The sequence below is a fragment of the Falco cherrug genome, chromosome 12, assembly GCF_023634085.1.
Source record: "Falco cherrug isolate bFalChe1 chromosome 12, bFalChe1.pri, whole genome shotgun sequence".
In the NCBI taxonomy this organism is placed as follows: Eukaryota; Metazoa; Chordata; class Aves; order Falconiformes; family Falconidae; genus Falco; species Falco cherrug.
In genome coordinates this window covers 19281398-19308514 of record NC_073708.1, presented here as the reverse complement: position 1 = coordinate 19308514, position 27117 = coordinate 19281398, and the positions used below count along the sequence as shown (strand labels likewise).

General features: G+C 44.6%; 1 protein-coding gene across 1 annotated transcript; it reads right to left on the bottom strand.

The window, feature by feature from the left end:
- Positions 1 to 53: 53 nt before the first annotated feature.
- On the bottom strand, positions 54 to 23299 carry LOC102046051 (vitellogenin-2-like). The gene is made up of 35 exons (XM_027814461.2): positions 23257 to 23299; positions 22875 to 22895; positions 22538 to 22689; positions 20513 to 20764; positions 20200 to 20361; positions 19898 to 20046; positions 19331 to 19481; positions 19067 to 19224; positions 18821 to 18986; positions 18198 to 18323; positions 16937 to 17155; positions 16306 to 16523; positions 16085 to 16193; positions 15548 to 15661; positions 14778 to 14879; positions 14054 to 14173; positions 13765 to 13954; positions 13344 to 13437; positions 12426 to 12611; positions 12073 to 12217; positions 11101 to 11329; positions 10837 to 11012; positions 10280 to 10585; positions 9884 to 9931; positions 9639 to 9725; positions 7886 to 8098; positions 7634 to 7776; positions 6157 to 6295; positions 5324 to 5459; positions 3983 to 4169; positions 2566 to 2657; positions 1988 to 2085; positions 1748 to 1907; positions 471 to 632; positions 54 to 337 (listed from the first exon to the last, which is right to left on the bottom strand). The coding sequence occupies exons 1-35, from the start codon at positions 23294 to 23296 to the stop codon at positions 222 to 224; spliced, it is 5166 nt and encodes a 1721-aa protein (XP_027670262.2). The 5' UTR covers positions 23297 to 23299; the 3' UTR covers positions 54 to 221.
- Between the last annotated feature and the right edge of the window lie 3818 nt (positions 23300 to 27117).

Genomic DNA, 27117 nt, shown 5'->3' with positions numbered 1-27117 from the left:
GAGAGACACGATCGTGACCGACTGCTTTTACAGAGCAACGGTTTATTAAAGGGCCAAGCCCGGCGAGGGGTGCCCAGAATTATTTTCGAGATCTGCAGAAGAACTAGAGAAGAACGATGGCCTGGAGGGAACGGGGCCTCCTCCTCAGTGTCCCAGCCCACCCGGCCACCGGTGGCAGCCAGGGGCGAGCGGGCCCGGTGAAGCGGGTGTCATGGCAGGCATCACGGTGGGCATGACTGCCGCTGGCAGGAGCACGCGGTGTGAGCGGGAACCGTGCTCACGATGTCCTCTGATTTCTGGCCCAGCCTAGCCTGCCCTTCCAGGCTGAGAGCAGAGTCTGTGAAGCAGAAAGAAGAGGTCGTGTGATGTATATTTTCCATACATACATTCCGCCAGCCCCGCGGTTTCCCACAGAAGTGCAGCCAGACATGGCGGCCGTGCTGGGCACAGGTATCCCTCTGCAGACTCACCGGGCGGGACGCAGTGGAAGCCCACGGAGACGGGAACAGCCGTGGTTGCTGAACAGCCTTCCACGCAGCGTAGAACCGGCTCCACAGAGAAGCATTTTGCTGCCGCCTTCTCAAATGCAACAGGCTTCTCGATATTGACAGATTTACGCTGCAGCTTGCAAGCTACAAAAATGGATTCTCTTAAAGCACCTACAGAATTCACGTGAATAACTTTTTTGACTTAGTTTGCAGAATAAGCAGCAGCTAAGACCAATGGATGCACCAAGTGACACAGGCTACGTGGATTAATTAGCCAATTTGATTCAAGTCTATTTTCTGCCAATGGCTTAGGCTGTGGGAAAGTCAGGCATGTGGGAAACAGTTCCAAGGACAGAGGCTTGCCAGATAGGACCTAGGTAGAACATAGTGTCCAAATCCAGAAAAGATGCACGTGAAAACCTTGCTCAGCTGATACTCAACTTTACCCAAACTATGACGACACTTCACCTGGGGGCAGTAGCGGCACCTAGACATCCGTGTATCCGCTTCTGTGCTGTGCCTAGCATCACATCTGGTTTGCCATGGCTGAGTAGCTTAGTTCTTAAGCCTCAGTGATCCAGGTTTTGCTAGACCAGTTACCCCAGGGGAGCTTGATCTACGACTATATTATAAAAATACCACCACATGTCCAGAGGGTCGGTTTCCACACAAAAGGAGGTGCACCCCAATGTTACCAATACATTCATGTTGCTTTTATATAGGACCCAGATGGTAAGAACAACCATTCCCAGGCTGAAAGTTTCAGAGGAAGTCCGTCTTCAGACTGAGGAAAATAAACCGGGTATTTCCCACCTCAGATGCCCTCCACTTTGATAGCCAGGGCTAGTTTTTAAATTTTTTTCTGGGAAACTAAAAGTCTGGAAATGATAGAATGGAAATAAAGAATGAAACTATTAAGGATGACATAAAATGTCTTTTTCCAACAGTCAAACTACCTACTTTTCATACTAACTTATCATCTTAGGGAGTTTTAAGTTTATAATTTTATCTGGAAGACACAAACTTCAGGTAACTACATAGTGTGTAAGAAGCTGATATAAAAATGTAACAAACCTAGAATCTGCAGTGAAATACCAAACTCAGGAAAGTCAGATTTATTTTTTTTTTCAGCCTATGACCACTAATCACAGAAACGGTGAAAAATAAGATGATTGTGCTACAATTAATGTAACTCATCTATTCGTGTGACCAATTAATTCGTCACAGGCAAAGACATTAATATGTTAGAATCTTAGTACCTCCAGCACAGGGGTCTTCTGAGATGATCCAGGACTGACCAAAACTCACTGCATCTTTAGCTAAATATCCACTGGGCATTTGATATTCCCTTTCCTTCTCAGCATCATATTTTCCACATATACCACATGTTTTTCCAGCCATCCAGAAGGAAACCCGAATCTTTGAAGAAGCAAAGAAAAGACGCACTTAAATGTTTTTCTTCTCAAAATAAAAACACTGAAAATAGTTTTAAAAAATACCTCAAGTCTATGCCCGTCATAATATAGTTTATCTATGCCATAATCAGGGGCTTTTAGTGACAGGCCTTCCTTTTCGCTGCTGATCAGCATGCTTGCATCTGCAACAAAAAAAGCAAAAAAGGGATTTCTTTTAGAAGGAACTTAATGTTTTAGTGTCCAACCTGAATCACTTGTTAAATTGCTGGGTACTTAATGCAGGCTGTAATTTATCTTGAAAGAGGTGGGGGAAATGAAAAAGATCATACTATTCCCTGGCCTAGAACAAGACAAAGCCCTGCGACAAGGGTGGCCGTGGCCAGGGGACATCCAGATGCTCGTTCTGTGGGTCTCTGTGATCAGCACAAGAAACCACAGCCCTGCATTATTTGGTTTGCACAAAGACATGCAGGATCAGCGTCTCTTTCTCTGCTCAGCTTTCTTGCAACCCCCTATGAAAGCTAGCATGAAGGTATGTTAAAATCACCTAATTGTTTCTCAAATTATGGTGATCTTTATCTTGAGAGGTGTTTGCAGGATCACATCCTCTCCTTCTTCAAAAGGTCAGGAAAGATTAAAAAAAATGTAAAGATAAGTCTTACCAGAATTAGATGTGTATGGAACATCTGTTGGGGCTTGAACACCATTAATCTTCAACTGGATGAGTCCATTGGAAACATACATGTCAACCTCGCTGTAAGTAAAGGAAATGAGTATAAACAAATGTTTGTCCTTTGCCCTACTCAGCTCAAAATTTCAAGTCCTGGTAGAAACAACACTGCAGGATGCTTATATCATTTTCGCATGAGACACCTGCTACTCTTTGGGAGGAAGATTGCGAGCGCCCAGGGAAGTGTGCCGGGAGGACTGCTCACAAAACATCTTTCCCTGGCTTTACTCATCTCTGAGTGTCTGCTTGTGGCCACAGTTCAGGCAGGAAGATACCAGGCTATAGGGACCCTTGCTGTGGAACAATGTAATTGCTATTACATTTGCATAAATTGAAAGTGCTTTACATTTCAAAGGAAGATTGGATTCCCTACGGTGGTTCTCTTACAGCCTGAATAGTCTGTGTATTGTAGTGTTTTCTTCAGAGCAGTGTTTGCTCTAATGAAGAAATATGAAGCTCAAGCACATCAAAAGCACTTCCATGCAGTTGTGTGAAATGATTAGGAATGATACAGTGACGAGGAATGTCTTTATCACAAAAGATACAGCCTATAAAACAAGTATCCTTCGGTTCTTCCACAAAACACATGCAGGGAATGCTAGTTTCTCTCTCTTTTTCTAACGTTATGGCATGGCACAGTCAGGCACACAATTTTCAGAACTAAATAATTACCTGTAATGAAACCTTACAGATCAAAGTCCATTTGTGCACTTTGAAGAATACTCCCTACAATGATTTTGGTATGCATAATCCCGTACATCTTCGAGTATAAAACTATACTTTTAAAGAAGAACCTATGATGGCAGAGGCGATTGCTCCAAGATGAAACAATGTGTGTCTTAAATGAATTTCATATAGATTAGAACATTATGCACCAACTAAAAGTATGACTTAAGAGAGTGCCTCTAATCTGGGATAAGTAATTCCCTTTTCAGCTGTGTCCACTTCTCAACATCTCTGCTGAGATGATTTTGGGTGCTAATTAGTTCTAATTATTAGCTTAGCGTAGGAGGCCAGACTAAATTATTACAGTAGTCACTTGTGGATTTATAGTTTATGTGTCTACCTAATTACAAAGAACTGAAATGAGATGGTTAAATGCTAACAAATTAATGAAGAATTTTGGGCAATAAAGACTTTAGGTTACTGGGAACCTCAGATATATTTCAGAAGCACTTTTGAAAGACAAAGTCCCAAATCCCAGTGACACTCCTAGAAATCTTTCCATTGACACTGTTAATTTTTGCGTGCGTCTTACGCTAGCACTAACTTGCCCTAACAATCTGGTCTTCACAATTATAGCATATTCAGCTTGACATCTATTTTTCATTAAGTTTGCAATTACTTACTGGTTGGCGAGTCTGACATTTATTGCTGTAAGGTCAGCAGACTCTTCAAGTCTTTTCGTCATCACCAGGAATTTCAGTTCTGAACTACAGTCCTGTACCAAGACATGGTAACAATTTGCAGGCATTGAATAGTTAAATGTAACGCCATTGAAGGTTGTGAACGTGTTCTGGAAAACTGAACAACGAGCTAAAAAAAAAACCAAACAAAACCAATCAGTCAAAAGCAAGCCTTTTGTACTTTATATAAGACAGTTATTCTATTTTAGATTTGTAATTAAAAAAAAAAAACCCCAAATATTTTCTGGTTTTACCTATTCTCACGTAAAAGCAAAATGATTCCTTCAGATGAAAAAAGGGATTTGTAGTAATACAAAACAAAACTTTGCCAGTCCCCAGACATCAGTGCAACCCACTCATGATTCAGTCTCTGTGTTAGATAAATTCTGCTCACAGCTGGTGCTGGTGCAACTGTTTGTGGCCTTTTTGCTTTTGTAACTTTGTTGTAGTCAAAAGTATTTCTCAAATGTTGTTAATGATTCACATATTGACACCGGAGGAGATTCACTAAAATGCTGCTGCCTTTATTGAGTCATAACAAGGATTAGAAATAGTTAGAAGATGGGAGGAAAAAAAGCCACACTAGAATAAACTTCTCCTTTTTCACTGTAATGGTATTTTGATGGAAATCCTACCAGCTCTGATTAGAAATTATTTTACAGCAATTTTAACTAATATGGACTAGTTTTGGTGTTTACCAAAGAAATACACAGTTATGATATTAGCCCACTGACTTCAAGCAAAACGTGACTCCTTAACCCAGGATTACATAAAGCTTTTCCATTTAAAATTTACCCTAAGTAAGTATAATGGGATTAGCTCTTAATACAGCATTAATGAAACAATAATCCCTTCAAGTGCAGGATTTTAAATTAATGGGTATACTTTATACTTTTGTATCTGTTCTAGCTTCTACATAACAGCACTAATCAAGCAGAGCAGCCCAAATCTGAGATCACTTGGATGTCCCTCTCACTAATTTTGTAATGTTTTTTTCTTCACGAGCAACCTGTGCAGTGATCCTGAAATGGATGCATTTGAGAATGGATGCATTTGGAATCACTATTTGGCATGGAACTGAGTATTTAATCTTATTGATAAGTTTCCTTTTCTTTACATCTTTGTAGCCTCACAGATTTTCATACAGATGGGTTTATTTCTATCTGAAATCACCACACATTTTCTAAGTGAATGTAAAACAATTTCAAGTTATGTCCAAAGTATAAATCTTATTTCCAAAATCTGCAAGTCAACCAATGCTTGTGTAAACAGTTAATTGCTGACCTTCAATGTTTTCAATGATTGAAATTCTTGCTTGGGAAAAGACATTCCAGTCAGGGGGCGGCAGTGTTGAAATCGACCTGCTTGGACTTGAAGGGAATGGTAGGGGAAGCCTGATGGCTCGGTCGTAAATGGTGAGCTGAAAAGCAGTCAGAAAACAAACATGAATGTAAATGCAAAATACAGTGCAGAGATGAGAGATCGTTTCCCTTTAATGTTCAAAGAGGACTGTACTGACTGATCCAGGGCTAGGTCAGAGCTAAAAAGAAGTCCTCTGGCTACAGCATGAAATAGCTCTACTGTTTGATGCATCTGCAACCTATAGAATAGCAGTGCTATAAATGAAGTTTGACATCCACCAGTTTGTAACCTTTTGGGGAGTTGTACATCACATCTGATCTCAATGCAAACAGTTTGCTTACCTGAGATGCCCACCCTCTCCTTGCCTATACATTGAGGGCTGCTATTGGGCTGTCATGCTTCTCTACAGCCTGGTTTTACTATCTTCCAGGATGCAGGAAAACCTATCATCTCCCTGAAGATTTGGGGAGGACTGGTCTTTTTAATAAGTTATTGTTAATGTGCCACCAATCATGATGGTTGTTTTGTAATCTGTTTCTTATTTTGTGTGTTTGCATGCTACATGAGAAAGAGAAATGTGTTGTAAGATATTTTCGTAATGGAACCAACTGTGTGAATGTAATATCTTTGTGGTGGGAGCTTCTTTATCTTTTAATAAATAAAAAAATCAAAAAATCAGTGGGTTAAAAAAGCTGTTAACCTTCGGTTTCATAAGCACTGAATGCCCCAGGATAAAAGATAATGGAAATAGTTACCTCGGGTACCTTGAGGACTACATCACAGGTTCTTGGAGATGTCAGAGCCATAACCAAGGTTGCCTGGCGAGAGGGACCATGCTGTTGCCTTTGGGAGTACCCAAGCACATAGGCAGCTCCTGGAAGAAACGAGTAGAACCTGGAAAAGGAAGGTATTAAAATGATCTGTCTTTGAAAACATTGCTTATTATTTGTTCAGGCAAAAATACCCCCATAAAGCAATATGCATTCTGTGTCAGCCATGTTTTGTGTCAGGGTTTGCTAACACAAACCTTATGTGTTGTGTATGGGAGGAGGGACAAGCAGATTTTAACTGTTAGTGGGTTAAACAGTCTTCAGAAGACTGGATGACAGTGATATGAGAAGAAAAGTATATCCAACTTGTTTTAAATACATTCAGAGTCAAAAATAGGCACCAAGTACATAAAAACTGGAATACTAACATGCTGAAAAATAGATGACCGTGTATTAATGTGTGAGCCCTGCAGCGGTAACTTTTAGTAAGGATCCTTCACCCACTAAGAATGATTTGGCAGAGGCATCTCAATGATTTGGTTCCCTTACAGGCTTGGGACTCAAATAGAGAAATACAGAAAATATTCCTTTGAAAAAAGGCATAGTCTCAGAGCAGAAGAGAGGCGAGTTCTGTGGCGGTGCTCCAGGATAGCCAATTGGATGTTTTCATCCCCTCTAATAAGGGCAGATTAACAGCACTTCAGGTAATTCAATCTAATATAAAAAAGTTTTCCTCTTCAGTATACGTTTGTCAACCTGTGTGCCTTTAATGTGAAAGCTTGTGTGCCATGCATATTTAGATAATTGAGTTGCTGTATGCGTCTCTATTTTGTAGCACTATGGAAAAAGATTAGTCTTTGATATGCAATCAGTATGGTATTCTGGGCAAATGCATGTGTGAGTACAGGCTCTGTTGTATTCATTCATACATTGCACATGTATGGATAGACACATAAGTGAATGAATCCAGCAGTTACAGTTTTCTTACACTAAGTGTCACGCAACATTTGCTATTTAGTGTGCAATAAGCCTTATGGGAAGTATTTGTATCATCTTCTTCCGAAGCCGGAGGCAAGGTGCCTACATTAGGAAATTCTTTTCCCTGTACAGTCAATAGAGACAGTCCTTCAGAGAATCAAGGTTAAGCTTCTGCCGTGAGCCTCCATCAGTTAGGAAGCATTGGGAGACCAGTTTCCTAATTCAGGCACTTTCAATTAAAAGTCTACAACAGATTAGTTGAATCCCATCAACCCCTTTGTTTCAAGCAGGTTTCCTGCCAACTAAAATGCACTATGCTTTGAGGGAGTAAATACACAGAGAAAACAGACACGTGTAATCTGATTTTATAATATGATACCAATTAAGGGAAATTCTTCCAGCTCAGAAGTTGCAGAACTGAATCTATAACTATCTAGAGCATTGACACAGGTGAATTTTTCAAAAATTAAAGTTAAAATCTCACCATTTTGCAGTTGTTCGGACCAGTGAAGGTACTTTTGGCCACTCCAGCTTCATCTGCATAGCTGGATAAGCAGCAAATTGCCCTGTTGCAATCTGAAGAGCAATCCGGTAGTCCTGGCAATCTTTACCCCATTTAAGAGAACCCTAGTAGAGGGGAATATATATATATATATATATATATTCTTTTTTATAAAACATAGTTAAGATCATTAAATTTCATTTACTTTTGAGCTCATCGTTATTTTAAACTCACCGATACTTCATGGGAATTTATTACTGAAGCATCAGCACAGAGTTTCCATCTACTTGATCCTGTGATGCTTGAAACAAACATCTGCATCCTCGATCTCATGGGTTGTGTGTCAGTGTACAGCACAAGCTGTAATCCTGTCGGCTGCTCGTTTCTGTGGATGGCACGAAGGACTGCAGCCAGCATCGGTGGCTTGCTGTCTCCCAAGAATTTAGGCTTAAGTCAGTAGAAGGGAAGTAGAGACCAAAGGCATAAACAAAGCATTAAAATTACTCTATTAAAATGACAGATAAAAAGTATTTGTAAAGGAAAAGTTTCATTCAGAAGGTCTTTTTACATGACTTATGGGATAGCATCATAGATTGTTGCTTGATCTATTCGGTTCATATGCAGTTTTGCCATAGTCTTTCAAGGGTGCTGTCGTGACCTATGCAAGTAAAACAGTACTGCTGGGAAGCTTTTTGTAAAGTAATTTCAGTGTAACACAGGGAAGTGTGGAGCAGGACCCTACTGCAGAAAGAACCAGTATCACCCAGCTCAGCGCTGCTCTCCTACCAACCTGTAGTTTAGCTAGTAGTCTTTTTGATAAAATTTGTGTAACCACCTGTTTGAAACGGTGATAATTTGTATTGACGGAGGGACCTGTTCAGTGCAGGCCAAAACGTGGTACTTGCACAAGGAGCAGCACGTGCCCCCCCCATTCAAATTCAGGACCTGGTGCCCGGTGCTACCCGAGCCGTGGGGCAGGAGTCCCCACTGGGCCAGGGGGGAGCTGCCAGTGGGGTGAGATGTGGGACAGCAGGTCCCCCCTGTGCTGCTAAGTCCGGGTGACAGAGACTCACGGAAGGATCAGGTGAGACAGGGCTGGCGGCTTAGGGGGAATGGGGAAAGAGCAAGACTGTGGCTGAGGAGGGTGTGTGGGGTGAGAGCATTGGGGGAGACTGAGAGGGGTTCAGGGAAGTAGTAATGTGAAAAGATGGAAAAGAGAGGTGAATTCAAGTTACACAGAAGTGTGTGGGGGAGAAGGTAGATCTCGTTGCCTTTTTTCCCCACAAGCTACTTGCACTATCAGCTGGAAGCTGCTGGTGCAGAGGGGGTGCCCCAGCAAAGCAAGGTTTACTGTTTTGTAGGCATGTAGGTCACTGTGTGAAACGTGTGACATTTGCTTTGATAACATCTGCTCCAGATTCCATAATTCTTACAACCGTTCTTACAGAAGGATGAGGCACCATTAACTAACTATGTACCATGCTGTCCTTCCTGAATAAACACCGGGATTGCTCTCAAAGCTGAAGCTTTACTGCAAAATCAAGGTCTTTTCAAAGGCCTTGTACGGTCCTGCTAACATGAACAGAAGTACATGGCAGTGAAAACATAACGAACAAAAGTGGTAGAGTCTGAAATTTTCAGAGATATGCAATAAAAAAAATACCTGAAACCAGTTTCTGATCAAGCACATCAGCACTTCTAAAGTGTTCTCATTTTTATAGTGAATTGGTTATTGAGTAACACAAAGTTCAACATATACGGCAATACATTCCAGTTTCATTAAAAAACGTAGCCTGTATTGAGTGAATATAAAAAAAACATTCAACGGCCTTCCAACGTGCTCACCTCTATAAAACAGGAAACAATTTTCATTCTATATCATTACCTAATATGCTAAATCACTATATTTTTCCTACTCTGTTATAATAATACAATAACTGGAAATCCAAAGTAAATTATTTTATTTCTCGTAGATTATGATGCTCACCTGAGACATGGCTCTAGAGATGCCTTCATCACTAGCTGAAGAAGAGGAGAGGCTGATGCTGCTGTTCAGGACTTCTCTTCCTGGGCCCTGCAAAAGCAGAGAAACACCTTGAAGCAAGTTGTTTACCATTGGAAGTTGCAGAATTAATTTCTCATATTCTTACTCTCAGAGAACTAAGCTCTAAGTGCAGCAAAGCTAGTGAGAGCAGTTGTAGGCCCTGCTCACCGTATAAGCAGTAAATGTACCTGTTTGTCTGCTGGCTTGAACCAAAACTGGTAAACAGGTGGATTTCCCTGTGAAAACAGCATGTAAGAAGACCTAAGAGAAGGCAAAGAACTAACTTTTGACAAATGCATTAAAAAAAAATAATCAGTATTGAGTATGGAAAGAAGGCAAAACAAAATAAAATTCTTAAAACATTTTAAACCGAAATCCTCCGAAATGTGAAATGCTTCAGAGAACCAACGAGGTTAAAAAGGGGAAAAAGCTCTGCTAAGCGGTTACCTTGTCTGTCCTGCAGCAAACAGCCACCCTTAACAGTCTGGTTTTCTTTCATTGGTCCATACTCTATGGGTACAATGTCCTGATGCACAAAAATGTTCACTACAAGAAATATTGAAAGGTCCAGCGTGGGGAATTACCTGTTGGTTGGAATATTCACTGTCCCCACTGCAGTGCTGGGCTCCAGAGCGGTCTCCTCTGCTGCTGCTGCAGATGTTACTGCTAGCAGAGCTGACACTGCTGCTGCTGCCACGCTTCTTCCCAGATTGCCTTATTTCATCTTTCTTGTGTTCATTTCCAGGCTTTTTACCATCAACAGATGAAGCAGTGGAAGAGGAGGATGAACTGGAGAGGGGGTGTGCACTGGGCTCTGCCCAGACGTTTGTCACTGCAGGCTTGTCGTTTCTGTGAATACGTTTCTTACGGCGCCGTGTTTTATTTGCGACCTCCAAAAACAGTTCAAAGCATTATGAATTCATAGCTTGTTCTGTTACATTTCTCTGGGTGTCAGACAAGCTGCTCACCACAGGCTTTCAATGAAATACAATTTCCCAGCCCTGCACACTGCGCCAGAACTCACCTAGACCCATTCCTCCCAGCTGGAATCCCTGCTTACCCACCCCAGTTTTCCACACTGGAAATGCTTGCCTTCATTTATAGGAAAGTATTTCCCTCTCTGATGCTCAGAGTCTCTTACCTGAAACACATTTTCAATGCCTAGAATCTTCTTCAGTTTAGCTTGAATGTCCTTGTACAGAGATGTCTTATCCTCTTCCTTAGACCCTGAGGTTGGTCCATCAGTTATTTTGGAAGCTGCTTTGGATCCTGCCTGAACCTCCAGCTGTATTTTGTCGATGTCAGCATCTGTATTAACTGAAGTCAAGATACTTAGATTGCAGGGTTGTTCTGCTTGAGCAGACTTCACAGAGATTGACCGAAAAGCTTGTTGTCATGACTGTACCTGGCTTCAAAATTATTTTGGCTTCAAGTTCTCCAACTAATTTGTGCAGGTAGGTATTTCTTAAGAAAGCAGAACTTCGTGACTTTAGGCTGAGACAAGCAGAACATCCCAAACTCTCAAATTTTCCACAGAAGAGGTGTGTGTAAGATCTTCCTCCTACACTGTAGTGATGTGCCTCTTCTGAACCTTGCTGGTATCCTTTGGATATCACACTAGGAGTATTGCTTTGCTACATTAAACAAAAATATGGCAAATAAAGGTATTTTCTACAAAAAAATTGTCACAGCTCCTAAAGTCTTTCCTCCTATTAATGAAGAGAATGATGACAGTCCTGTTTAAAATTAGAGATCTAAGCATGGGACGTGGTGCTGTGTGGAAGAGGGCTGCTTTCCTGCCCAACTTTTCCCAGGCAGTGTTTCACAAACACGCTTCCCAACGAGAACCTGCCGGGCTCTTTGAGGGGCTATCCTTCTGCATCAGTGTTGGGTTACTAGCCCTCCTGTTGCAAGCCAACCTAGCCTTCCCACCCAATCCTCAGAAGCTGAAGAGCACATAAGAGAACGGGCTTCTGCGATCCGCTGCAGGGATTACCTCAGGATTTGGAAGAAAAACATATACCCTGCCCAAGAGCCATCTTTTCCGCACGGCTCTGGCTTGGGGGGGGAGGGATATTGTTCAAAGGATATGAATTTCACACACCCTCCCTATGACTGTAAATATACAGGAAGACATGCTGCCAAAGCAACCCTACCTGCGTGAGATGGTCATTCACAGTCTGCTCACTCTCATCATGTCTTGAACCCACGGGGACTTACGTTAGGCTTGGTTTGGGGTACGCGAGGCACCCGTTGAATCCCACAGTTTGTGTGCCTGTGACCTGGCTAGCCAGTGGCTGTGCTGGGGGGTCAGCCCCTGCGAGGAGCTCTCTGTTCGCTACCTGTCTGCAGTACAGATGGCGAGAGGCCTCCTTACCTTCCAGCTGCCAGGTCCCGAGGCTCTTTCTAATGGCTGAAATGGCTGGTCGGAGGTACTTGGTACTTCTTCTCTGGGGAGAAGCTGGGATTTCTTTTCGGAATCTACTTCTCCCATGTTCCTTGAAATAGCATAAACTTCAGTCCTGTAGAAGCGATAAATGTGACACAAGTAATGCCTTCCGATTTTGCTTACCTGTCTTTGCTGGTGCAAAAAAAGACAGAACTAAGCTTTATCTAGTTGCTGAAGTATGGCAGACCCTAACAAGGAGATGTATGTCTATGATTTTATAACGGGAAGCTCATGAACAGTAGTAACACCTAACAAGCAAAATGCAACAAGCTCTTCTGTACCTCACAGCTGCGAGCTCAACCTCCTGATCGCAGGGAAGCATTTCCATTTTCAAATTTTTCTCTTTCATATTTATCCTGGCATCAAAATTCATTGTAGTGTTGGCACTGAACTCTGCATGAAATTCAAGACCACTTTGAAAATATTGTGTATTAATCCCCATCATTGCAATCACATGAAAATACGCCCTAAAAGAGTGGAAACAAAAACATGCATAATCACAGATTAATATGCACATATTTAACTTTGAAATGCAAAATTACGTTTTCACACTGTTCTGTTTCTTTTAAGAGCCACTACTGATGGATGAAGAGATGTAGCACAACAGGATAAAAAATGCTGAAGTGCCCCTGGAAAAGGTGAAGGGATTTATCTGATGAACAAAGCTAACGTGGACTTTCTCACTGCTTTGTCACCAATATATTGCTTGAGGACAAGCTAATGCTAGAATTTTCTAGCTTCAGATTTTCCTAGGTTATCATTATCATTGTTATCATTGTTATTATTATCGTTATTAGTACTTTTGCAGATCCAGAAGCGTTTCCCTTTTTCCCCCGAAATCCCCCCAGCTTGTGCCAGGTGGTGATGGGATTCTATGTTGAACTTGTAAAAACCTGTTCATAAGCAAACACATCTTCACAGCTCAGTGTCTTTAGTCACTGAACAGATACAAACGCAAGCATTTTCAGCAATGGCAGAACAGCACAGCACCCTGTAGGATACAGCACGCATTGCTGTTCGCAGGGTCGTAAAGCATCAGGTGACTGTGTCGCTTTCTCACAACTTCACTGCTCTGGACTAGCACAGCCGTCCCAAACCTGGGGCAAGTAAGACCCCTATATGGCAACATGCAATCACGTATCTATTTCAAATATAAATATAAATGCTTGTGTGTAAGTGAAAATATATGTAATTTTTACTTTGGCTTGATGTCAGCATGAATATCCATGTTGGTTTCCAACAACTGTGAAGGTCTAAAATTGTCAGATAATGGTGGTGATATCTGTATATTCACTGCAAAAGACAGGAATTATATGAACAGAGAAACAATAAATGCTGGCAATACAATGTTTTCAGTAAGCACAGTAGTTAACACACAGGCAGTGCTTCTGCATTTTGAAATACTTTATGTGTTTATTTAAAGATTGCTACTCCAAATGAATTATACAAATATGTCTGAGGTAGAACGTGCTAATTCTCAAACCATTTGGAGGTAGCTGAACACTGATGTTTCCACATTACAAGAGCATTTTTCAAGATTATAGAGGGATTTAATTTCAGCAGAGGGATTGGACCCCCAGTTATTGTGGGGAACCGCTAGGTCTGGAGTCCCAAGCTCACCGTTGGCGGCAGCCTGGGCCAGCGCAGTGCCACACAGGCTGAGCTCCAGTGGCACACCCACCACCGTGGGGACAACGTGCCGCAGCTCACCCACCAGCACCGGCAGGATCCACTGGCCTGAAACACCTTGCTGGACCTCTTCCACCACTTTTTTCACCATTGGCTGCCAGTTTGACGATCCAGTTAGACTCTGAAAACAGAGAAATAGGTTATGTGATTATGTGAGAAGAGACAGGGAGGGGAAATTATTCAGCACCACAGACAGAAAAGACAACAGCCTTGTCAGTACCGTCATGGTCTGCTGAATGGCATCTTTATCAATGTCAACAAAAGCGATCTCTTGGCCCAGTACTTTGGCATAAATGGACACCAGAGGGTCTTCGGGAGGCAGTTCCTTCCATCCCAGAAGCTGTGGTGTTAAGGAGAGACGGAGAGAAAGGGAAGAAGCAGATAGTGTCACGTAAAATACAGTAATGTATTAGCAAAGTGCAGATCCCATCTGAATGATGCTAGCCATGGTTGCTTAGCCAAAAAACAAACAGACGTCTTACAGGTCTGAACCTATGTGGCCTTTCTTATGCTGCATAACTGACTTCAGTGGGAGGTTCCCCACATAAGGATGAGGTAAGAACTTGGTGATTTCTGCTACTGGAGTGGGTGACACGCTAGGACTCATGAACAAAAATCTTAGTCGATAATAATTTTAAAAGAGAAGACCAATCACATACCGTGTTTTAACAGACATTTTATAATGTGAATTTTGGTTCCCTATCACCATCATCATCATTTCTTGTACTGTACATTAAGGGCTAAAACATGTTGAGTGAAAAGGTGGCATCTGTTGACAGCGTTAAGTACAGTACAAGTACATTTTTCCACAACCAAACAGGAAGACTGACTCCTTGCTCACTGAAGCATCAAAGGGATGGCTTGGTGGGTGGGTGGGCTATGCGGCCCGAGAGCTAGCAGGACTGCGTATTGCAAACAGATCAGAAGGGTGTGTAGAGACATACCGTTTTACCGAGCTCCTTCAGCGTCTTGTATGTATCATATTCAGCAAAGGGAATATTCTGCTTCCTGATCAGCTGGGTCAGGCTTTGTGACCAGACACCCACCTGCAGGAAACGGAGGCAGCTGTTACAGCCCGAGTACAAGAGAGCCCAGGAAAACCTTTGTACCCCTTGTCACGCTCACTAAGGCCACTCTAAATACATACTGGATGAAGCCATTGCACTTATAAGGCTACGTCTACCTGGCAGATGGCTGCAGGCTATGGCTGCAGATGCTGAGAATGTGCTAAACCAGCTTTGAATTAGTCAGCAGGGATAATTCTAGGCAGCACGGAGCTCAGCCCAGGCTGCAAAGCTTGCCCGAGATTCTGAGTAAATACCTGCATGCTGTTACATGGGGCTTCACACTGCCCTGGCTGCAGTGCTGGCTGAAATTTAATTTCAGATGCTACTTCCCTGTACTTATGCAAAATACCAGAGATGCTGTGTGACTTAGGCAAGCAGATGAATGTACTGCTGAGCAAGCTTTCCTCTACTCTTCTACATTTTTGTGCCTATAGTGCGTGTGTTCAATGATGAATGTATGTGTCAAGAAGCCCAAATAAAAGAAGCCGCTTATGTAAAATCATAATCATTATCTAAATTTTCTCTTCCACATCCGCCCTCACAGTCAGAGATGGAGTTAAACACTACATCACAGTCCAAATGTCTTAACAAGTAATACTATCTGTAGCTGGCTTGCACCTAGCTAGCCGTTTTAGATAAATACTTACCTCGATAATATCTGTTGCAGTATCTGCATAATATCCTCTCACTTTTGTGATTATATCAGATGGAAATGCAGTGCTGGGACTGTTCATTAGATAGACCCTCCAAATGGCACCAGCCTGATGTTCAGCTGTCACAGGAATGAAAAGCAGCAGAGGTTTTGGTTAGGGTCTCTGAGGTGCCTGGTGCATGTAAGCAACCTCAGGTATGTGCTATAGATCACAAGAGGTTCTGCCAGGATTCAGTCCCATAAGTCTTCAAGTTTGCAACCTCAAGAGGAGAACTTTGTTCTAGGACAGAGTCAACATGACCACAGCAACTGGAGGAGGAGGCCTAAATCCACGTGCAAGCTCCGCTTTCCCCACCAGATACCCAGAGAGTGGTAGAACATCCTCAGGGGGTTTTGCATGTTAGGATGCTCTTGTGCTTTTTCTGTTTCAGGAGTGCACTAAACTCGCAGCCTGTGATTGGATTTTGGATGAAGATCACTGAATGGAATAGAGGCATTTGGCTACGTAAGGTGAAGCGGTGAACCAGGGCACCTGGTACTCACAGGAATAATCTCCGATGTGAATGACCTTGCTGTAACGATAGCTCAGCTTGTCAAGCCTGGGGCTCAGTAGTTTAATGGCAATGTTGCAGGCAGCAGATCTGAGTAATGAAGAGTTACAACCGTATGAAGATAGTTGAGTGCGACCAAATTCTTAGAAAACTGCAAGGAAAAAAATTTGCTACTAAAGAATGTGCTTCTTCCTCTACTTACAGATTATAGAGCTGTGGGATCCTGCCCACTGCCAAAGCCTTCATGTGTGAATACGTGAAACTGGCTACTTGTAAGCTGGGCTCTGTCAGCAGCGAGCTGGCCATCGCCGTTACGGCTGGAAGACCAGGCTTCGTTTCAAAGAGGACAACACAAGCCACCATTCGGACTTTAGGAGCAAGAGTGATGTCCATAAAGACCTGGAGGGCGATGTCTCTTACCTAGAGGAGGAAGATACGACCTGTGAGTACCTCACAGCTTCTCAGTGAGAAGTGGCTCCTAAACTGTGCACGCGTGACCTGCGGTGAATAGGGAACAAAACCCTAAACAGAGACTTGAGCGTGGGACCCACCACCGAAAATTAAGATATCTGTGGGCACACAGTGGATGGGGCTGGAAGAAACAGCCATTAGTAATGGTCCCAGTGTCACAGCGACTAAAGCAACCTCTTTCCCAGGATATCAGCAAGGATGGGGTGATGTCAGGAGTTTTCAGTGTGAGCAAGAGGAAGACCAGCAACTGAGAAATCTGCCCAGAGCTGCTAATGTTACCCGATAGCTTTTATATTCCCGATCATGAAGTCAACCCAAACCATACCCTCTAAGACATTTCTTTAAATAATGATTTCAGTTACTTTTTTAGGGTCTTTTCTGGCAATTTTCCTCAAGGCCAGCACAGCATCAGCATGAATTCTGTTTGGTAATGAAGCGGCAGCCGGGGAAAATGTGGGCAAAAACTTCAGGATGTGTTTGGTACTGGCCAGCTCTCCTGCATTGCCAATGGCTTTCAGGGCCAAGGCCATGTCTTTGGCATCATCTTTGCTGGTGGCTTCAGTAGCAAGGTCATGGAGTGGCTGAAAACAGAGCAGATTGTGTTAATCTTGTAATAAGGCCTAAAATATGTAAAAATGCATAAAAATATGCATTGCCATAGCAAGCAAAACAACTACTGATGCAAAACCCAGAATAAAGCTATTCAGAATTTTCTTCCAGGAAAAATCTCACCATAGTTATCAGGATGCCAAATGTGGAACATACAAGCAAACTTGATTTTCTCCTTACACAGTGCTGTAGTTGATTTTGAATTGTGCCTGAGCACAGGAGATAATCCTGGGTGGATGCCTGTACCTGGGAGTCTGTTGCAAGTTCCAGAGCAGCCCCGAGCCGACGCGGGGTTCGGTCATTCCCTGGGACACCCCCACTAGCCCTTGCAGCCTGCAGCCCCCAGCGGCTGCGGGGCAGCAGTATTGCACTTGCATATTTTTCACTTCCTATAGCAACAGCAAGCTTACTTAAACAGTTTTGCTGTTCTGAGAAGACAAATTACCATTCTAGCGGCTTGGGTTTGTTTCAGTCTTTTGGGGAAGATTCAAGCACGTCAAAGGCCAGCAGGCCATCTCAGTGCTGTGGTCCTTCTGAGCGAGGAGCCAGAGCTGCACAGCCGAAGGACAACGTCCTGAGTATTTCTGACAGTTATAAGCAGTTTTGGAAGCCCTAACCTGTGACACACCTACAGCTTTGCCTGTATTCACACCTTAGTGCCTTTTTAATATTGTTAAGTACACTCTATCTAGTGTAAAAGTAGAGAGAGGAGTCATAATGATTTTGCTTTAATCCTGAATTTGTTATGCCTAAACTAGTTTCAGGATGTTTACAGGATCCATTATCACCATGGGCTTCTACCACTTCCATTTGAAATTCTGAACTGCTAAGATCAGATTTTTCAAAGGCATCGGCTCGGTGTTTCATTCTGTCTTTGCAATTTTACAGACAATCACAGCTAAGAGCGAGGCATGCGAACAGCAAGTTACCCAATTGCCAGCATTATGAGAGCTAAATTAGAGGCTTTTGAAAAATTACCTCACTCTTTATAAATACAGAAAGAGAGACACCTACCCGAAGAAGTTCATTTGGACAGAGTGAAGTCTGAGCACAGTATTTATTTACCATGCTACCATATCCCAGGTAAACAATTATCCGATGCATTGGTGCTTTCTGGATTTGGGGACAGGTCAGAAAAGTCTGCAGAAGAAAGAAGCAGCAGTCTTTAATGTTTCTAGTAATTAGAGCTGGTATTTAGTGAAAATTACATTTGAGAAATAAATAGATAAAATTGCTTTGGATTTTTCCTAAATGTTTTCAGAAGTTAACCCAAATGTTAGTCACTCAGCTACAATAAAAGTGAGTAGACTCGCTCCAATTATACTCTATGCACTTTAGAATTTGGGTACATGATACTCTTTTCTTGAGTTTGTCTATTTGTTTTTTAAAAGGTAATTTTGGCAAAAATAAATAAATAGCCATTTCTTAAGATTTGTGGGTTTTAACATCAAATACCAAAACCATTAAAAAATACTGGCAACAAGTGGTTGGGAACATTTTCTGAAGCGTTCCCCAGTTCTGTTAATACCTTTTACAAATTTTGAAGAATATGTGTTGCATCTTTCACTTATAATCCGTTGATTTCACCTTTAAAAAGGAGTGAGAGGGAAATAGAAAGAAGGATGATCTGTACTCACTGAGGCAACTTCTAGGGTTTGTTTGTTGGGTGTAACGAAATGGAAGGCGAGAGAGAGAGCCGCAGATGCTTCCCAGATGTTCAGCTGCTCATCGTGAATTTTTTGCTTCAGGAACCTGAACGTGTCAGTAGCTCCAGCAGCACAGATGGCGCTGAGGAACCAGTGTCTGCCAGGGAGAGGAGGATTCATTATCCCCATTTCCCAGTATGCCTCCGATCAGAAATCCTGGCTGAAGGGAACAGTTACCTGTAGGGAAGGTCGCTGGCAAACTGCACCCACAAAGATTCAATGTGATCGAGGGTCGCTACACGAAAAAGCTGGACCATTTGTAAGAACTTGACTGAAGCTTCTTTAGTGGCTCCTTCTTCATTATCCTGAACTAGTTGCCGCAGTGTTTCTGTTAACTGTGGGAAAGATCAGAGAGCTGGAAGGATTCATGTCTAAAATAATTGTGATGACTTATTAACCTTATAAATAATGAAAAAAGTATGAGAAGTAAGCCTCTAATACCTGTAAATCTGGATTTTTAATCCTTATTAGAGGAACCGGCATCTGGAGTAGCTCTCCTGAGAAATGATAACGGAGACTCCCCTGGTTTTGCAGCTGAGTTTTTGGTGCACTGACAGGAGCCCTTTTAATGTCGACCAAAGACAGTTCTTGTCTTCAAGGGAAAGAACAAAATGCGTCACTAGCCTCGAACGTCACCGTGTGCGTGGACGCTTATAGCGGCTGCTGCGGGCTGAGCATTGACCACAGAAGAATCGTGCCCTTCTCTGTTCATGCATTGCATAGAATTATCTGGAAATGTCATAGGACTGGCGAGAGCTTTCATTAGAGTTTGCCAAAGTCTCTGAGAAGTTGGACAAATGTTACAGGTGGCCCAGCAAAGCCCCCAAAGAGCAGGGCATCAGACCTGGCTGTGCATCCCGAGGGATACACTGTGCTTTGGCCCTTTGCACCCCGCAGGCCAGATGCTTCTTGTTAACTCACAAATCGACAGTAAATATGTTTCTGGCATCTCCTGCTGGCTCTGATAATCACAGCCACGCTAAGGACGTGCACCAGGGAAGTGCCTACCTTGCCTCCATCACTGCTGCCCCGTCAGGCTCATTGAAGGGAGAGATGTGGTACACCTGCTCGGATGTAGCAGACGTCATCAAGGTCCCGCTGCCATCATACTTCATCTTGTAAGTGAACATCACCGTGCCCCTAATGTTTCTGGCTTTCTAGAAGTGCAAAGAGACCCATTCAGAAAGACAAAGGAGTGGTAGTAAATTAGCACAGACAAGTCAAATTCCCTGCTAGCATCAGCGCAACACGTGAGTGTTCAGCAGTGGCTTATGCCCAAGCGTGGCAGCAGGTCACTGTGCTGCTCATACCAGGGGGCAGGTGGGGCAGGGGCGGATGTATGCCATTCCCATGTTCTTCACTGCTTTCTCCTGGCAGTTTGTCAGGTCCTTGCTTTTGGAAACGGTAACACGGTTATTCTTGCTGTCATCCTGGATAATATATCTGGTTTGGCAGATGCCTTCAATCCCAGCCTGTGAGCGTTGATTAAACACAATGAACTTTCCACTTGAAACAGGAATAAACAGGTCAAAGAAAATTGCCTGGGAAGTGTATGTACAGGCAAGTTACTCTAAGACAGTAAAATGAGAATAACAATGAAATCCGAATGGAAAAAAAACAAACCTCCTGGAGTTCATACACATTTTGTGACTTTTTGATGGTCATCTGCATCATGTTCAGAATCCCTCTCACTAGATTAGTGCAGAGGATGGGACAGTCCCCAGGGGTGAAAATAGTTCCAACCCTTCCTGCAGCATATTCAAACTTAAAGGCTTGGCTGAAGCACGCAGCGATTGTCTCTGTGAGCCTCGAAGATGGAGTGAAGGGGTCCGTGGGCCAGAAGCCATTGTATTCCTCCAGCTTTGGGGATCGAATCTGTGAATAAAGTTAGGAAAAACGTTCATCCTATTCACTGTCAGTTTGAAATAGTGCAATAACAGGGAAACTGGGCACTTCCAAACCATGGCAGGATACAAGCCACTTGTCCAACACTGCAGAAAATGTTTTCCTCCCCAGGTTCCTGTGCTGGGCCTGGGAAGCATCCTTGAAAGTGCATTTTCCATGAAGGATTTGTGCCAGAGAAATAAGATTGTGCAAGCAACATTCAAAACTTCAGCAAGTCTGGTGAAGCCTGCTAGGTGAGCGAAACACTGCCTGCCAGCAGTCTGTACAGAAAGAACACTCACCCGGTTTCCCCAGGTGTCTGGTGAGATCTCCCTTCAGCCTGCAAGGCAGCTGAGCCGCTGTTCAAGCTGCCTGCCTAAGCACACAGGGACTATTTTGGCTCCTGCTCCAAGTCCAGCACATCCCAGCACGCCAAAGCTGCGGCCCAGCTGATGGGGAAGGAGAGGTGACCGCAGGACCTCACGCAGGAGGTGGCCCCGTGGGATGTGATGTCTCTCTGGAAGCAGCTGTCATCATTTTGAGCTTACCAAGCTGTAAAGCTTGTGCCCAAGTCCTTGACTGCTACCTAGTGGGAAACACGTGCCTGCATGCATGTGCCTATCTAGCCACATACACGCACCCCCCTGCACACAGAAGTACATGTTCCTGTGTGTTCTCTGCAGGGGAATGGTGTGGGTTCAGTGCTCTGTTTTATTTTAGGCATTTATAATCAATGCTGTAAGGGTGACTTGCCTCTTGTCACATTTCCTCAGATTAAATCCTACTCAAGACTATCATCTGCAATTGCTGAAGTTACAGCAGCTCTAGCAAGGTTACACAGAGCCTGCAATTGCAGCAGTGCGTAAAGCTTGATAACAAGCACTCCTTCACGCTGTTTCAGGAATATATGCACACTTACACAGATCTGAGTAAACTTCTAGGATGAACGCTAAGGGTACCTCTTACAGCTTTCTCCCCACGTGGTGTCTTCTAGATCCCTTTTCTGTGGTCTTTCGTTCCATGCCAGTATTTTAAGCTGTTTGATTTAGTCTCTTCAGTGAGTAACAGCGCTTCCAGATTTGATATCATTATGCTAAGCACAAGCATTACCTTTGGAATTCTTCACGTTTGAATTAACGCCTATGTGAAGAATATCAAAAGGAAGATAGTGGAGACAGATGGGACTTTCTCATGCGATAGGTGAATTCCAGCACCGAGCTTTTCTTAGGCTACGGACCAGGTTGAAAAACTGGGTATTACATGCTTGAATTCTTATTTTCATACTCAAGCTTAGCATAGGAAAACTACCTTAAGGACATTTCTTTAAAGAACCTAAGGAGACGAACCTAAGGCAGCTTTAGTCAAGGGGGCTCAAGTGCTGATGGCAGCAGAGCCAGAGCAGGTCCAGCTCCCCAGCTGAAGGCGTGGGCTGCGGGGAAGCCTGTGCTGCTGTCTGTAGGTCACAGCTGGTGGCTCAAAGCAGTTTGGCTGCAGCTACAGACACTCCAGTGGCGCCCTTGGCTTTCCCCCAGCACAGCTCGGGGGCTTGGGGCGCAAAGCCCAGCACCTATGCCCGCACTGGGGAAACCATCCCTGCCCAAGCAAGGCTGCTTGCTCTGACGTGGGGTCATCTCAGCACCGTGAAGGGCCCCAAGCGTTCGTGTGAGCTCTCATCACTCTTACTTATTTTGCCAGCTGGGAGGTATGAATTGAGTGCCTGAGGCTGCATGGCGTGGGTGGGTTCCCACACCCACGGCGATTTACCTGGAGAAGATGGATGCTGCGAGACACGTGGCTGATCTCCAGCTTGCAGGTCAGCCTCAGCCCTGCCATTGCCAGGCCCCTGCCGGGCAGCCCGTGCAGGATGAAGCTCTCGTAGCCATACAGGTAGGTTTTCCCGGTATGAAAAATGGGGTCTATTTAAAAAAATATAAGAGAAACACCTGCTTTGCTATGACTGTTGCAATGTTATTCACAAGAACCATCCCAGCAAAGAAGGGTGAGGCTGCTACTGCTGCAAAGGAGGCACAAGCAGTGGGCAAGGCACGGCCGCAGGGAAGGGCAGCGTGGGAGCTGCTCGTTGGGGTGGGAGCGCACTTACCGAGGTCCTGCCTCTGGCCCCCTGTGTGGGAAGAAAGAGAAGGATGCGTGAGAACCCCCCCCACATCTGTGGATCCCTTCATTTATTATTCATTTATTCAGTGTGCTAATGGTTGGCAAACAACTAGTAATGGGCTGCTGGGGCGCACCCCACACCCCCACAACTCCAAGCCCCCACCAGCCCTGCTCACTAGCTGCAGCTTGCTGGGCTTTATCCCTGCTGCCGAGCTAGGCACAGAAATCCAATAGTTTACAGCCAAAGTCATAAAAGAGCCTCAGCAAATTAAGCTGTAAATATCCCTGACAGGCCCTGAGGAGATGCAGTTTGCTTCGGACCGCCGTGGCCATCGTGGCTCAGCAGTGCTGGTAGAGCTTCAACTTACCCACGAGGGCGAGCACCAGGGCCAGGATGAGTCCCTTCATGCTAAAAGTGACTGAAGACTGCAGGGGAAAATGAGCAGCTTTTATAGAAGAATTATTAACAGGCACAGTGAATTTTGTTGAGTTGTCAACTTTTTATCAACCACTCAAACCCTCTGAGGGAGAGGGCGTCAAGGACAAGGTGCTGGCTGTTATTGCTGAGCCAAAAACATCACACACTTTTGTTCTCACTTCACCAACTGAACATACTGAAAGTACCTTTTGAAACAAGTGCTCAGAAGTATTAAAATATTGTTAAAGCCAAAATATTTATTAAGAAAAACTACTGATTATCCTTATCCGCTGGAAGCACCCAGTGCTATTGCAGTCTGTGCTGACTTTGCCCAGGTTATCCTGACCTGACCACAAGGCACACAGCTTATCTAACTGATAGTGCCCCAACAAAATTGTGTAAAAACCCCAGCAGCCCTCCTGTGACACCGTGCCAATACCTACCCTGCTGGAAGCAGGACAGGCTGTCACTCACAACACTGCTCTCTGGGAACAGGGACTTCACCCAGTAACACAAACCTCCCATCTTTGCCACAAAGGCCATGGCTAAACGCTGCTGATGTTCCTCCTTCCCTCATCTGCTTTGTCTTACAGGGCTAATGCATGAGCCCCTTTCAGCTGTGTGATTAGCCATAGACAGGTGTTGGTGAGGCTGACAGCTGAACCTCGCCTAGGTGAACCTGCTTTAGCAGGAGGGTGGACTAGGTGATCTCTAGAGGTCCCCTCCAGCTCTGACCATTCTGTGACAGGCACTGTAGACACAAAGTTCCTGGTTTACCAAGGCATACAAAGTGGTTCACCCAAACTCATTTCACATCACACAACGAGGGGCAGCATCTGCACCCCATGGTGGATGCCCCTTCTCCCATCGGTGAGCGTTTTCCTTGTCCCTTTGGAGGCAGCCCTGCAGGTCCCTCAGGCTCCTGTTGGCTCCAGGCTTGGCTTGGTCCCTGGGGTCCCCCAGCCGGGGTCCAGAGCTGGGCTCAGCCGGAGCGGATGGGGCCACCAGCACTGCTCCCACCAGGAACCTGCACGAGGAGAGCTATGGCAGCCCCGGTGCTGAGGGGTTCACAGTGGTGCTGCGTAGCCACCATTTGCCCACCAACCTTCTCCTCTGTGGGTGGGGAACCACAGCTGCTGCCCAGCTCACTGCGGAATGGGACAGCTTATCACCGACAGGTCAGTGGCTCCTATTCAAGACAGCTTAATTTTCATAATGCTCTTTCGCTGATGGGGTTTTAGAATTGGCAGTTGGGATATAATTTATAATGTTTAACAAACTATGGATTTTGTTCCTAGATCAAAGATTGCATCTGTAGGGAAAAAAAAATATAATTTTGAAGCATGGCAAATACTTCACTGTGCTTTTACCAACGCTATGTTCTGGTCCCGTTGCTTTTAACACCTTCCCTTGTGAAACTGATGGCACATGACAGAAAATCCAAGCTGTTAACTAGTGGGTTGTGTCATGTCTTTGAAGATTTGGTAAATGTAGCTGAAGGATTTGAGTATATAGCTACCGGTGACCGGTAATTAAGGCTCAAGAGCTAATATGTTATGGGATAACTATACGCAGCTGCACAGGTTTCTTTTTAAAAAAAAAAACCACACACACCCACACACCCCCTTGCAGGCAGTGAGGCCTGGAGGTCAGTGGCAGTGCAAGCAGAAGAGCACTGCTGTGATAGTGGATTAAATGCAACAGCACTTGTATTCAGTGTCACAAAATTATAACGCTATATCGCTAAAATACCACACTATAACAGGACGCCACAAACCATAACACTCCTCAACATAAGGCACAGCCCCGGGAGCTGTGTGGGCTGTGCCTGGCTGCAAGGGCAGGGTCTCCCCAGAACCCCCAGCCTGGGACTTGCAGACCCTCACCCCCTCTTTGGGCAGCAAATGCTGCATCCCCGGTCAGCCCAGCCGTGCTGCTGCCACGGGCCGGGATCTCCTGTCCTTCTGCTCCAGGTGCAGGCAAAACCTCTTGGGGGTTTCTTTACGGAACTGAACCCTCTTATTTTCTAGATCGTTTCTCCGCTATGTCAAGAACAGCTTCAGTTGCCAGCCTGTCCCCTCATACACGCACAGCCCTTTAATGCGTCATATTTCTCTGAAGGATATAACCTGAATTAGAGCGAGAAAGGAACAAAACAAAAATCCTAAGAAAATTGTGAGGGTGACAAACAACTTTGCTGTGCCCAGGACGTGCCCTGGACAGCATTTCTTCTGAGCTGTGCTCAGCTCCCCGCAGCGGCAGTGGGGGAGAGGGGCAGAGGCCGGCTGGGCCCCCCGGGTGCCTGGCTGCCATGGTGGCTGGGTCCCCTGCCAGGGCGTCACTGCGGAGCTCCTCGCACCTGAGCACGGGGGCTGGGGGGTGAGAGTCACCCCAAAACTGTGCTCCAGCCTCGGCACGTTGGGAGGAGAGGGGCCCTGTGGGCTGGCACCGCCGGAGCTGGGAGCTCGTGCCAGAGCCCCCCTGGGGAGCCCAGCTCAGGGGGTCATGCAAAGCCCCAGCTTCAGCCTCAGGGGTTACCGGGAAGCTTGTGCTTCCCATGACTGCTCTGCTTGACTTCCAGGCAAGCAGCAAACCCACCAGCTCATCGCTTTACTGCTGCTGCCAGGTAGTGCCCAAACACTGCCTGCTGGCAGCTCCCCAGCACACCCAGCAGCAGGCACCACGACAGCACTTAAACTGTATGTAACTGTATATTTATACCTGCCTTTCAAACATACTCCTTTTGGTACTACAGACATTACCTTTCCAAACTAGAAAACTTACATCCAGACAACAAAACTCATGTACTTGCATCCATTGAAGGTACCAAAGCTGCTGGGGAAAGTAAAATGACACAGAACGTTCTCAACTGTTTTCAAAAACAGGCAAGCGATTACCCCTCCACCCGACATGGTAAATGCCATTTTTCTTCTTTGGTTTCTACTGATTTTAAGAACCAAATAATATGCTTTTATTTTAATTAATTTACTGGAGATCTACATTTTTAACAATTGAGTAGGATCACATTCTGCTTTGCATTGACAAATGTAGATATAAAAAATGTGTGTGTTCAGTCAGTAATAAAAATGGCTGGATGTATGTGTATTAATTGGGAGGACACTGATGAATTAAGGCAGATAAACTTAAGTACAATACCATTTCTATTGAAATTTGTGCAAAACTCCTGATGACTTAAGCTGCCAAAAATCTCACTGACATCACTCTTTATGTCTATACCATCTCCTAAGGCACTTCTCTGAAAAACAAATTCACCCAGCACATATACTCAGCCTGCAAGCACAGCCTTAGGGGCAAGCAGAAGACATTTTCCAGATCTGCTGGAATCCTCTGGGCTCCAGCACCCGCAGCAGATGAGCGCGTCCCTCACTGTGCCCACACAGACCTGCAGCGGGTGGGCAGGAGGCAGAGCCCACCTGCTGATGGTGGCCACAGCTGGGCACGGGGGTGGGAGCATCTCACCCAAAGTGCAAAGGACCAGCTCTGCTCCGGACCCTTTGGCAAGTGGTAAACTTGGGTACCTCTACCATGTCCTGTTCAAAGGCCCCTGATTTGCACTAGCTTCTGCATGTGGTGCATCAGAAACAGTGTGTCCTTGACTCCCTCAGGGCAGCCTTGTCCAGTGCCATGAGATTCAGGCTTATCCCCTGACCTTGCTGTTCCCTAGGGCCAGCGCTGGCACACCATGCAGTTATTGCAGAGCACCGCAACAGCATTGCTGCTGTGGAGGGTGCTGCATCACACAGAGGTGATCAGTTCCTTTGCTGGTGCGCAGGATCCCAGCATTGGGGAA

What these genes read in the sequence shown, in the direction of transcription:
- LOC102046051 (XM_027814461.2), bottom strand. Translation starts at nt 23,296, where the DNA reads ATGAAGGGACTCATCCTGGCCCTGGTGCTCGCCCTCGTGG. An exon ending in ATTATTCCTGTGAGTACCAG is followed by an intron (nt 15,662 to 16,084) that starts GTGCCCTGGTTC and finishes GCTGAACATCAG; the next exon opens with GCTGGTGCCATTTGGAGGGT. An exon ending in CAAAATAATTTTGAAGCCAG is followed by an intron (nt 11,013 to 11,100) that starts GTACAGTCATGA and finishes TCTTGACTTCAG; the next exon opens with TTAATACAGATGCTGACATC.